Below are 12,160 nucleotides of genomic sequence, written 5' to 3'. Positions count from 1 at the left end.
TAACATGCATTTTGTATGACCCCTCTTTATTTTGGTAAAATTATTAACATTTGCAAATTCTGCAAGGTGTATGTAAACTTTTGACCTTAACTGTATTTTTTTAAATTCATGATTTCATTAAATACAACTAATAGGTATTTGGGATGTCTGGTTCGGAAAAAAATAAATAAACAAAAACACATAAAATTCTATCACACACTTCATCTTTAAGGACAAGTCAAAGCCAAAGCATGAAAGCATGGGCAGTTAGCTCAGTCCTCAGGTGTTTGTGGTCTGTGTGGGTTTAAGATCTAATAATCCCAGATGACCTGCTGTGGATGAGAGAGTGAAAGTATCTAAAACGTGCGTGCAGAGCGGCACACATTATTGTACAGGAAGTGCTGTGGGGCAGAGGGTAATATGAGGAGCAGCACAAACCATGTGCTTCCTGCTGTGCAACAGAGACAGCTAAACAGATAGGAGAGATGAGCATTACAAATGAAATTCAGATTGAAAAGCGAGAATAACTGCAAAATAAGGTGGATATAACAGAAAAAATGGAAAAGTACAAGAAAAGAAAATAGGGGATTTAAGGAGTGGATAGATATTCGGTGGGATGGAAAAAGAGGATTAAGGTGACAGACCTTGTAGCCATTGTAGGAAGGAGCTTGATGTTTAGAAGAATAACTACTGCTGCTGTACAGCTCAGATGAATAGTAGGCACTCTAAAATGATGGGAAATAATGTAGATGATTGAATGATTAACTGATGAAGACAGAAGTGTGAGAGATGTACGGCGGTGGGAGAGATGAATGTAAGGGGGAGACAATCCAACTGTTTTACCACACTAAAATGCAAAATGAAAGGGCAGCATGCCAACTTAAAGGGATAATTCACCCAAAAATGAAAATTGGATTTGTATCCGTTTACCCCCAGGGCATCCAAGATGTAGGTGACTTTGTTTCTTCAGTAGAACACAAACGAAGATTTTTAATGCAAACCGTTGCAGTCTGTCAGTCATATAATGGCGGTCAATGGGACCCATGGCTTTGAGATTTAAAAAAAAAAACACACACAGACAAAACCAAATTAAACCTTGCGGCTTGTGATGACACACTGAGGTGTTTCAAAGAAACAAAGTCACCTACATCTTGGATGCCCTGGGGGTAAACAGATACAAATCCAATTTTCATTTTTGGGTGAACTATCCCTTTAAGTCAGAAATGGTATTATATGGGCTTTTCACACTTGGAAATGTTTACCCAGGATAATTTTTAAAACATTTTTGCAGTAATTATCTTATTTCATGCCGCACACCGTTTATACATTACCTACGGGTAAGACTTCTTATAATTGGCAATGTAATTTGGTGATCAAAAGATGTTGACTTTACCTAGGTCAACATCTTTTACTACCTTTTAGTGTGAAAAGCCTTTAATTTGGCTACAATTCACATGCATAAAACGGTATAGAAACACACCTACACTAATTAGTCATGTTACTGGTTTCTCTGCTTAAGTGTTCAAAACCGCTTTAAAACCAGCAAACCAGATCAGCCTGAACAGGTTGGAATACCAGCAAATCAGCTAAGGGTGTGTCTATAGTGGTTTACCAATACAGATTACCAACACATAAAAAAAGGCTGCTGTTGCTGTTGTTGTTAGAAAGTGAAATGCTGCACAAAAAAAAAAATATTTATTTGAAATACAAATTTATACTATAGCAGCTTTTTGATTCTGTAATAGTAATAAACTGCTGTCAAAATAAAAGTCTTCTGACACTTTCTGGCCAATGCTGACAATCAAAAAAAAAGACTAAATACAGGCCAACCTCTAACAAATCCATCATGCTTTGTCAAAGACAGTTGCAGTCATCCACTCATGTTAGAAATATTTCCATGTTAATCACACAAAGAGATGCCGATTGAGACCCACCGACTGCCGATCAAGTTTAGAGGAGTGAGATATTTTGCTCTCATCACTGAGTCTGGAGCTCTGCGCACAAATACAGAGTTCAGTTTACTATCTTCACACTCATCTGTACCATGTCACACCACACTCATGATACCGTGAATGCAACACAACACAGCCTTCTGGATGTCATTATAGGTAAACCAACACACTAGTTATTACTCAAACACTATCATCACACGATTATTTGGGCCACTAACCCGACTAGACAATGTGCTGAGATCATCATCATAGCCATTGCTCTGTGGGACAGACAAGATGTCATGATTGATATTATATCTTCTTGTTACAGAACACAAATGTGACGTGCGTAAGTGCTGTGAACGTACAGTTTTTGAAGAATGTTTCTTCTTTTTCTTGGACTTCTTATGTGACTGATAGGAGGAGGCCTGGGGTTGAAGCTGGACAAAATGGTGGGACATGTAAGGGGGATTAAAACTGCAGTATTTACTGCTTAATACTTCATTGTTGTGAACATGCAGGTGAGGATTCAGACACTTCCAAGTCATAACACAAATGTTCCAATCACATTTGGTCTCATCTAAAAAAAAAATCTAGTGTACGGACCACACCCCCTTTATTTGTAATGTTATTCAAACCCTTCAAAACATCACAAATGTAGAATCAGGTGTTAGCCGATTATTTACTTAGTTGAAACACACCACAGTGCAAAAACAAAATGTCTTGTGAACTCAACTACGTGCTTGTTTCACTTTAGCGGGAACCTGAAAGTAATGACATAACATCCGTGCCCGAAGAAACATTTCCCACCCTGAGATTCTTACCCCACCGTAAGCACCCGCCGCATCCAAATCCAACTGCCCAGACAAACAAAACCACCATCAGCATGAAGAACATTTTGAACTGTTTTATAACAACACATAGTGAGCACACGCTCACATACACCTAAACCAAACACAGCACAGATAGTTTGAAAGGAACTATACAATTGCATACTGATACTGACCCGTATGTTGCTCCTGCTCCCCACTGACATCCGTTCTTCATCATCTGATGCCTTGATGGATGAAAAAAAGATACAATTAGATAGAGTCCACAAATTAAGGACATAAAACTCACCACTGTGCACACAAACTGAATATCAGTATGTACAGTGAGCCCCAAAAAAGACTGACTTAAAGTAATTGCATTTGGAAGAAGATTCAAGTGTTTTTTTTCCTGAAGGACAAAGTTGTTGTGAAATGTTTTGCTTAAGAAGTGTTCATAGAAGTGGTTTAGGAGAACATACAGTTAAAATACAGAGATACAAACCGAAGCATGTCTCCGTGAGACACGTGTATATCGCTCACTGTCCTCCTGAGGAGAGGAGAGGAGAGGAGAGGAGAGGAGAGGAGAGGAGAGGAGAGGAGAGGAGAGGAGAGGAGAGGAGAGGAGAGGAGAGGAGAGGAGAGGAGAGGAGAGGAGAGGAGAGGAGAGGAGAGGAGAGGAGAGGAGAGGAGAGGAGAGGAGAGGAGAGGAGAGGAGAGGAGAGGAGAGGAGAGGAGAGAAGAGAGAGAAGAGAAGAGAAGAGAAGAGAAGAGAAGAGAAGAGAAGAGAAGAGAAGAGAAGAGAAGAGAAGAGAAGAGAAGAGAAGAGAAGAGAAGAGAAGAGAAGAGAAGAGAAGAGAAGAGAAGAGAAGAGAAGAGAAGAGAAGAGAAGAGAAGAGAAGAGAAGAGAAGAGAAGAGAAGAGAAGAGAAGAGAAGAGAAGAGAAGAGAAGAGAAGAGAAGAGAAGAGAAGAGAAGAGAAGAGAAGAGAAGAGAAGAGAAGAGAAGAGAAGAGAAGAGAAGAGATTATAAGCAAGATGGCAAAAGAGACAGAAACATACAGTTGAGGTCAAAAGTTTACATCCCCCTATTAGAATCTTCAAAATGTTTTTATTTTACCCAAAAAAAAAAAAGGGGGTCCACGGGAGAAAATAATAGTTGAATTTATTAAAAATGAACCTGTTCTGTTCTTGTGTGCTGTTCTTCAGAAAAAATCCTTCAGGTCCGACAGATTTCTTTGGTTTTGAACCTTTTCTAACAATGACTATATGATTTTAAGATCTATCTTTTCATGCCGAGGACAACTGAGGGACTCATATGCAACTATTACAGAAGGTTAAAACACTCACTGATGCTCCAGAAGGAAAAATGATGCATTAAGAGCCGGGGGGGGGGGGGGGGGGCTTCTTGAATTTGAAGATCAGGGTAAATTTAACTTATTTTGTCTTCTAAGAAACATGTAACTATTTTCTGTAGCCTTTGAAGGACAGTGCTCAATGAAAAATATGATATTTAGGCAAAATAAGAAAAATCTCCATTCTGCTCAAAAGTTTTCACCCCCAGCTCTTGATGCATGGTTTTTCCCTCTGGAGCATCAGTGAATGTTTGAACCTTCTGTTTGAAGTTGAACACAGCTGTGGATCATTAAGGTAACATCACAGTATTAAGAATCAAGGGTATGTAAACTTTTCAATCAGGCAAGTTCTAAAAAAACAATAACATGCATTTTGCATGATCCCTCTTATTTTGGTAAAATAATTAACATTGTGCAGATTCTGAAAGGGGGATGTAAACTTCTGACCTCAACTGTAGCATCAGCAAGCAAGGTAGAGCAGTGGCAGAATATGCAAAGACAGCATGCAAATGCATGCATGCAGCACTAATGGATTCAAGAGCTATCATTTTAAAATGAGTTAAAAACTCAAATAATGTGAAAAACTCAGTAATGTGAAAAGCTGTAATACATTCACATTGGTAAGCATAATAAGACTTCTTTCAAAATAATTGAAAAGAATCTTATTGACCCCAAACTTTTGAATGTTAGTGTACATAAAAATATCTACATTGCCAGTAAATATAAATGAACATTTTATTTGTTTAGAACTTGCGGAAATGCAAATCAGCTACGTAGAGGTATTGATCTACAGGTCCTTTTAAAAAAAAATTAGCATATTGTGATAAAGTTCATTATTTTCTGTAATGTACTGATAAACATTAGACTTTCATATATTTTAGATTCATTACACACAACTGAAGTAGTTCAAGCCTTTTATTTTTTAATATTGATGATGATGACATACAGCTCATGAAAACCCAAAATTCCTATCTCAAAAAATTAGCATATCATGAAAAGGTTCTCTAAACGAGCTATTAACCTTATCATCTGAATCAACTAATTAACTCTAAACACCTGCAAAAGATTCCTGAGGCTTTTAAAAACTCCCAGCCTGGCTCATTACTCAAAACCGCAATCATGGGTAAGACTGCCAACCTGACTGCTGTCCAGAAGGCCATCATTGACATCCTCAAGCAAGAGGGTAAGACACAGAAAGAAATTTCTGAACGAATAGGCTGTTCCCAGAGTGCTGTATCAAGGCACCTCAGTGGGAAGTCTGTGGGAAGGAAAAAGTGTGGCAGAAAACGCTGCACAACGAGAAGAGGTGACCGGACCCTGAGGAAGATTGTGGAGAAGGACCGATTCCAGACCTTGGGGGACCTGCGGAAACAGTGGACTGAGTCTGGAGTAGAAACATCCAGAGCCACCGTGTACAGGCGCCAGGTCAAGCCACTTTTGAACCAGAAACAGCGGCAGAAGTGCCTGACCTGGGCTACAGAGAAGCAGCACTGGACTGTTGCTCAGTGGTCCAAAGTACTTTTTTCGGATGAAAGCAAATTTTGCATGTCATTCGGGAATCAAGGTGCCAGAGTCTGGAGGAAGACTGGGGAGAGGGAAATGCCAAAATGCCTGAAGTCCAGTGTCAAGTACCCACAGTCAGTGATGGTCTGGGGTGCCATGTCAGCTGCTGGTGTTGGTCCACTGTGTTTTATCAAGGGCAGGGTCAATGCAGCTAGCTATCAGGAGATTTTGGAGCACTTCATGCTTCCATCTGCTGAAAAGCTTTATGGAGATGAAGATTTCATTTTTCAGCACGACCTGGCACCTGCTCACAGTGCCAAAACCACTGGTAAATGGTTTACTGACCATGGTATTACTGTGCTCAACTGGCCTGCCAACTCTCCTGACCTGAACCCCATAGAGAATCTGTGGCATATTTTGAAGAGAAAGTTGAGAGACGCAAGACCCAACACTCTGGATGAGCTTAAGGCCGCTATCGAAGCATCCTGGGCCTCCATAACACCTCAGCAGTGCCACAGGCTGATTGCCTCCATGCCACGCCGCATTGAAGCAGTCATTTCTGCAAAAGGATTCCCGACCAAGTATTGAGTGCATAACTGAACATAATTATTTGAAGGTTGACTTTTTTTGTATTAAAAACACTTTTCTTTTATTGGTCGGATGAAATATGCTAATTTTTTGAGATAGGAATTTTGGGTTTTCATGAGCTGTATGCCAAAATCATCAATATTAAAGCAATAAAAGGCTTGAACTACTTCAGTTGTGTGTAATGAATCTAAAATATATGAAAGTCTAATGTTTATCAGTACATTACAGAAAATAATGAACTTTATATGCTAATTTTTTTAAAAGGACCTGTAGTGGTGAGACATGCAATCCTGATATCCAACTTCAAAACTATGCAAATGATTAACAAATAGAACATGAACATGTCCTGTATCGCAACAGATCATCTAAAAAAAAAAAAAAAAAAAAAAAAAAACACACACACACACACATATGCTAATGAAACTAGAGGCCTAGAAAAAGCACAAAATCTCAACAGTGAATGTACCATCCACTGCTCAATGTCCCCCCATTTGTTGTCCAGGTTATCCAGTCCATAGTATTTCTGAAAAAAAGAAATGCAGCAGAAACCAGGAGAGAAAAATAAGGGAAGTTCAGAAGATAACAGAAAGAGCTGAATAAGCAACAACAGAAGGAAAGCAATTAAGCAATTTAAATATGCCAGAAAATAAATGGTACCTAAAGTGTCACTGGGGTGGTACCCTTTTAAAATACACAAATACGCACCCCTTAGAGGTAAATAAGGTATAAAGATGTAGCATTTGAAAGGGTACCACCCCATGACAGTTTTTGTACCTGAGTGTGTAGAGTAGATCTACAGCATCAGATGTCCTACCTTCTGCACTTGATATATCTACACCACGGGAGGCCAGCAAAACAGGATCAGATGAGCAAAGGAAAGAAATCCACCAGGTGGGGAAATGAAAGGTGAAAAAGAGAAGGCATTGATTATTTAAGATGAAAGACCAAGTCTAGCTAACCAAGTGGAAGACTGTGCACAAAGATAATGGAATGGAATGAAAAGAGAAAGCTGTTAAAGATTTAGCGATCTGTCAGCTCAGTGTCATGTTACCTGGTCTTACAGGTAAGCTTACAGTCAAAAAAAAAAAAAAAGAAGCAGTTCACACACTTGACTCAAAGAACACAAGAGGGTCAAGTGGATCAACAAGCAGCAAAATTCAATGGGATCACCTGTGAGATCAAATTATCAGTCAGGAATTTCAAAAACCACACTGCAAGTTAATAAAGGCATCTGAATTATGTCATGCAACTGTTCAGATATCTGAGAACATACTCAAGAGTTACAGTAGGTCATGTGATCTGGTCTATGAGGTGACAGGATTCTTTCCACTGATGTTTAAGGTTTCTTTTAGTCCACTAATGAGCAAAGCAATGAACAGCACTGGGGTACAGCAGAGTTATGTTTACACTAATACACTTATATACTTATACTTGTTCTTGTAAGTGCTTTTTCATAAGTAACAATAACATCTATTATTATACAGCCTAAACTATACAGTACAACAGTAAACACTTTCACTCTTACTTCCTGAAAAACCTACAGAATCTCACCAAACTGGTTCCCATGTATATTTGCTCCAGTTCTGAGGAGTTTACTCATCCAACAATCCTTATGCATTCAATTTAGAGACTTTCCCACAATATCAATGCTCTTATGTTTCTGCAAAAGCTCACAGAATTAGCTAAAGAAACTAAGAAAATGTGGGTATTAGAAGAGAAGCTACCGTGTACTCCGAAAGAAAACATTTTTCTAATAAATAACCATGGCATGCAAACTGCATCTGGCACAAACTAAATAAATACCCTTGGCAGAACCTACCTGCAACCCCCTGACTAGTTTAGTTTATTGAATTTATAAGGCACATTTAAAAACAACAGACTAGCACGCACATTATTTCAGAAGTTTTCATTAAGTCAACAGGTCATAGTCAACAAATAAATCCTAAATAAAATACTTAAAACACTTAGTCTGATCACCTGATGCTAGTTAAACTAGTACAGTACATCAAATTCAGCAATAAACTGTTACTTAAACACTAAATTTCTTATCTTCCCATGCTCATCTAGTAAATTCAAGCTCACCTTCCTCAGGACAGGGGTCTGGGGTCTCCCATTGATCACTTCCCTAGCCCCTCTACGCACAAATCGCTTGGAAGCCGTCCTGATTTTCTTAAAGAGTCCCCATCTACCTCAGGACTGAGGGAGACGGAGACTTTCTATTATTCCAAAGATACAGTCTGTCATAAATCCCAATTCACAAAATCCAGATTAAACTCTTCCAGATCTATTTTATGTCACAGCATGGTCAGTCATTGTGTTTGCGATCAGCATATAATGATCACAGCCAAACAGTGAGAACTGAATGGGAACTGAATCTGTTAACCCGCTGCAGGTACGGCTGAAAGCTCATAATCTACTTTCAGACTTGGCTGGAGTTTTAAAGCCACAAAACACACACCCTTAACATTCACACACCTCCTGATCAGACCAGCTTAACTGAATGGTAGCTAATCTCTCAAGTGTGACCCCGGTATGCTTAAAGACTGTGTTTATCTTCATTACATAAGTGTGTTGTATCTGAACTCATGCATCAGTGAGGATTTATGGTTGTCCATTTACCTCTGAAGGACCCTGAGCAATTTCATTCATATGTACTCAATCAAATGTCCTTAAATATCTTAAGGAATCTGCAACTTGTTTAAATCCATGCTACTGAAGCAATGCCATTCATTTCCCATTTACTGTGTGCAGTCAGCTGTGGCAAACAAGCTTCAACAGTCACAGTGCATTACTACTAATTATCCAGAATTATTCATAAACATATCCATGAGTTGGAACCAACCATTACCATTTCTTTAAATCTAGTTCTCTTTGAGGAATGTTCAGGCAATGTACTAAAATAGTACCAAAAGCCTGACAAAAAAAAACTAATAAAAAAAGTCAACATCAAGGGTCAGAACTCAACTATTCCATTAAGTTGTTTTTTTACATTTGTAAGGGCAATTTTTAAAATCATCATACAGTTATAAAAAAAAAAACATGTTGTCTTTAATGTCAAATACTTAAATTTACTCAACTATGTTAATCAATATTTTAAACTGTTGTCAATAACAACAGACTGTAAAACTGCATCTAAATTATACATGTAAAAAAGAGAAGCTCATAGGGCTGCAAGATTATGACAAAAAAGTCATTATTGTAAATTATTGCTCTTTATATTGTAATAATGATTATTACAATCAATACAGAAAACAATCTAAAATGTTTTTGGTTTCATTTTGGACACATTTTGACTTCATAGACAAAATGACGTTAGCCAAGTCTAGCACAAGTTATGCAAAAACTCCCATTATAATCACTGAAGCTACAAAATGTATATTTTATTTATATCATATCTGCACTGTGTTGTTTATGATGAGGGAATTAGCGATCATGCACACCCATCAACAGCTGACTAATCCAAGCGCCTCTGATTGGCTAGTGCATTTCTAAGTTAAACAGAAACACGTTTGATTGGTTAAAAGGCTCGACACTGCACAAAACTGTGTAAAATCAATCTGATACAGTGTGAGCGTATCTAAATGTAATTCCGTGAATTGACACTTTTCATTCATTTTCACATTTCATTTTAATGGCGACAGCTGTAGCACGTTTAATTGTGCAGGAGCATTTTTTGCCCCTTTGTCTTAAATGTATGGGGCAATTTTGTTCATTTTGGTAGCATTTTTACCACAAGCCCTCGTTAATTTCCTACCCTGCAACATCTATAAAGTCTTTAAAGACTTACAGTACAGTAATTGTAATTTAACAAGGAGTTCAGAATAACCTGTAATCTTGTGCCAGAATTACAGGTAAAAGTACAAAACCTGCAGTAAAGCTACAAAAAGTCTAGTCATAAAGTCCAGACTTTTTTTTCATGAGTGTAAAGCCATTTAAACAAATTCCTCAGACAACCTAGTCAATATTATTCTCTGTGTTTAGTGGCAATATGCCACAGATGCTGTCAATAGTTAGATAGTTCACCAAAACTGTCATTATGTTGCTCAAACCATTTTTTCTTAATTTCTTCCATGGTTTTTGTATTTGGTCCACACAATGAAGATGAACTGAGTCTTAAACAACATTGGACCCCACTGAAAACATCTCAATATTCTAAATATCTTCTTTTGTGTTCTGAAAAAGAACATACATATAGACAAAATTACAAATCTTCTAATGTGGCGGTTCAAACGGGCTCTTAGGAGGTCTTGACCCGGAGGGTGATTAACTGACCCTGATCCCCATTACCCAGCCAAAACATGTCTTTCAAAGGACAAAGCCCACAATCATGATGAAGATTAAACAAATTGAAGATAATCGGCTGACAGTGTTATGCAGGAGCAAATCAACAAGACCATGAGAAAGATTCAGTTTTGAGAATAAAGGCGGCCTTTTTCTGCCTTTTCTGCTGGGGGTTCAATAGGAAAACACCTTGAAAATATTTGGAGTGAACAAAGGCCAAGACTGGATAAATATGATCAGCGACAACATTTTCAAAAATACCAATGCGATTTTAAAGTCCTACAGCTCAACACACTCTCGAACTGTGTTGAAAGGTTCTCCTCTTGTGTTTCAACACATTGTGTAATAGAGGTTATTTACTTTCTGAGATGCTTTTAGCTGCTTAATATATGACTCCTGTCAGTAAATGTTGTGATTATGACACCAATGAAAGATGAGATATAAGCACAGACTGGAATTAGTTTGGAATAGTTTTCCCCAAAATGAACATTCTGTCACTAATTACTCACCCTCATGTTGTTCCAAACCTGTAAGACCTTTGTTCATCTTTGGAACACAAATTAAGATATTTGTGACCCTGGACCACAAAACCAGTCTTAAGTTGCTGGGGTATATTTGTAGCAATAGCCAAAAATACATTGTATGGGTCAAAATGATTGATTTTTCTTTTATACCAAAAATCATTAGGATATTAAGTAAAGATCATGTTCCATGAAGATTTTTTGTGAAATTCCTACTATAAATATATCGAAATGTAATTTTTGATTAGTAATATGCATTGTTAAGAACTTAATTTGGACAACTTTAAAGGTGATTTTCTCAGTATTTTGATTTTTTTGCACCCTCAGATTCCAGATTTTCAAATAGATGTATCTCGGCCAAATATTGTCATATCCTAACAAACCATACAGTACATCGATAGAAAGCTTATTTATTGAGCTTTCATGTGATGTATACATCTCAGTTTTGTAAAATTTAACCTTATGACTGGTTTTGTGGTCCAGGGTCACATTTTTGATGAAATCCAAGAGCTCTCTGAACCTCCAAAGACAGCAAGAGTCCTACAATGGTCAAGGCACAGACACGTAGTAAGAACATCGTTAAAATAGTTAATGTGGCATCAGTCATAGCTTCATAACAGTTATTACAGCTGAACCACTGATTTAACATGATCTATTTTGTCGATGTTCTTGGTACCTTTCTGGACCTTGACTGTGGTATAACCCCTGCTGTCTATGGAGGGTTCATCAAAAATATCTTCATTTGTGTTCCGAAGATGAATGAAGCTCTTACAGGTTTGGAACAGCATAAGGGTGAGTAATTAAGGAAAAAAATGTTCAATTTTGGCTGAACTAGAGATGGGATTTTTCCAGAAGTTAAACCTCTTCAAATCTCAATCTTACAGGACAGGGCACATGTTACTGGTGTGCTCGTCAAAACATCTACTGGAACAACACTGTTATGCTATAGGTTTTCTGGTTTTAAGGTTTTCAAGGCCTAAATTTCAACCCAAGTTTCAGCCCACAGTGATTGTGATTCTTCACCTCTTTCTGTTGTCTCTCCAGTTCTTTCATTCTGATCTCACGAGCTTCTGCACGGGCCGCCCTCTTAGCTGCCAAACGGGCTTCAGCCTACAGGGGGCGGATGGGGGAAACAGAGAAAGAGAGAGAGAGGTAAAGTCATTAAACCATGAGACCATGAGCAATGTAGTACATGCAA

General features: G+C 38.0%; 1 protein-coding gene across 18 annotated transcripts in view; it reads right to left on the bottom strand.

Moving 5' to 3' along the window:
* lrrfip1a (leucine rich repeat (in FLII) interacting protein 1a) overlaps positions 1–12,160 on the bottom strand; it is a 47,590-nt gene that overhangs the window by 16,649 nt on the left and 18,781 nt on the right. For 7 of the 18 annotated variants that reach the window (XM_073845314.1, XM_073845316.1, XM_073845315.1 and 4 more), the window contains exons 2-10: positions 11,986–12,072; positions 6,975–6,992; positions 6,627–6,683; positions 3,222–3,266; positions 2,917–2,967; positions 2,735–2,767; positions 2,279–2,350; positions 2,150–2,191; positions 1,914–1,973 (exon numbers count right to left, since the gene is read on the bottom strand). In XM_073845314.1, the coding sequence (XP_073701415.1) occupies positions 1,914–1,973; positions 2,150–2,191; positions 2,279–2,350; positions 2,735–2,767; positions 2,917–2,967; positions 3,222–3,266; positions 6,627–6,683; positions 6,975–6,992; positions 11,986–12,072 (465 nt within the window). Of the gene's footprint in view, positions 1–1,913; positions 1,974–2,149; positions 2,192–2,278; positions 2,351–2,734; positions 2,768–2,916; positions 2,968–3,221; positions 3,267–6,626; positions 6,684–6,974; positions 6,993–8,242; positions 8,533–11,985; positions 12,073–12,160 lie in introns of those variants that run through there. The other 11 variants (XM_073845306.1, XM_073845310.1, XM_073845309.1 and 8 more) reach the window with 9 other exon arrangements.

This window comes from Garra rufa, chromosome 8, assembly GCF_049309525.1.
Source record: "Garra rufa chromosome 8, GarRuf1.0, whole genome shotgun sequence".
In the NCBI taxonomy this organism is placed as follows: Eukaryota; Metazoa; Chordata; class Actinopteri; order Cypriniformes; family Cyprinidae; genus Garra; species Garra rufa.
This window is presented reverse-complemented; position numbering and strand designations above follow the sequence as displayed.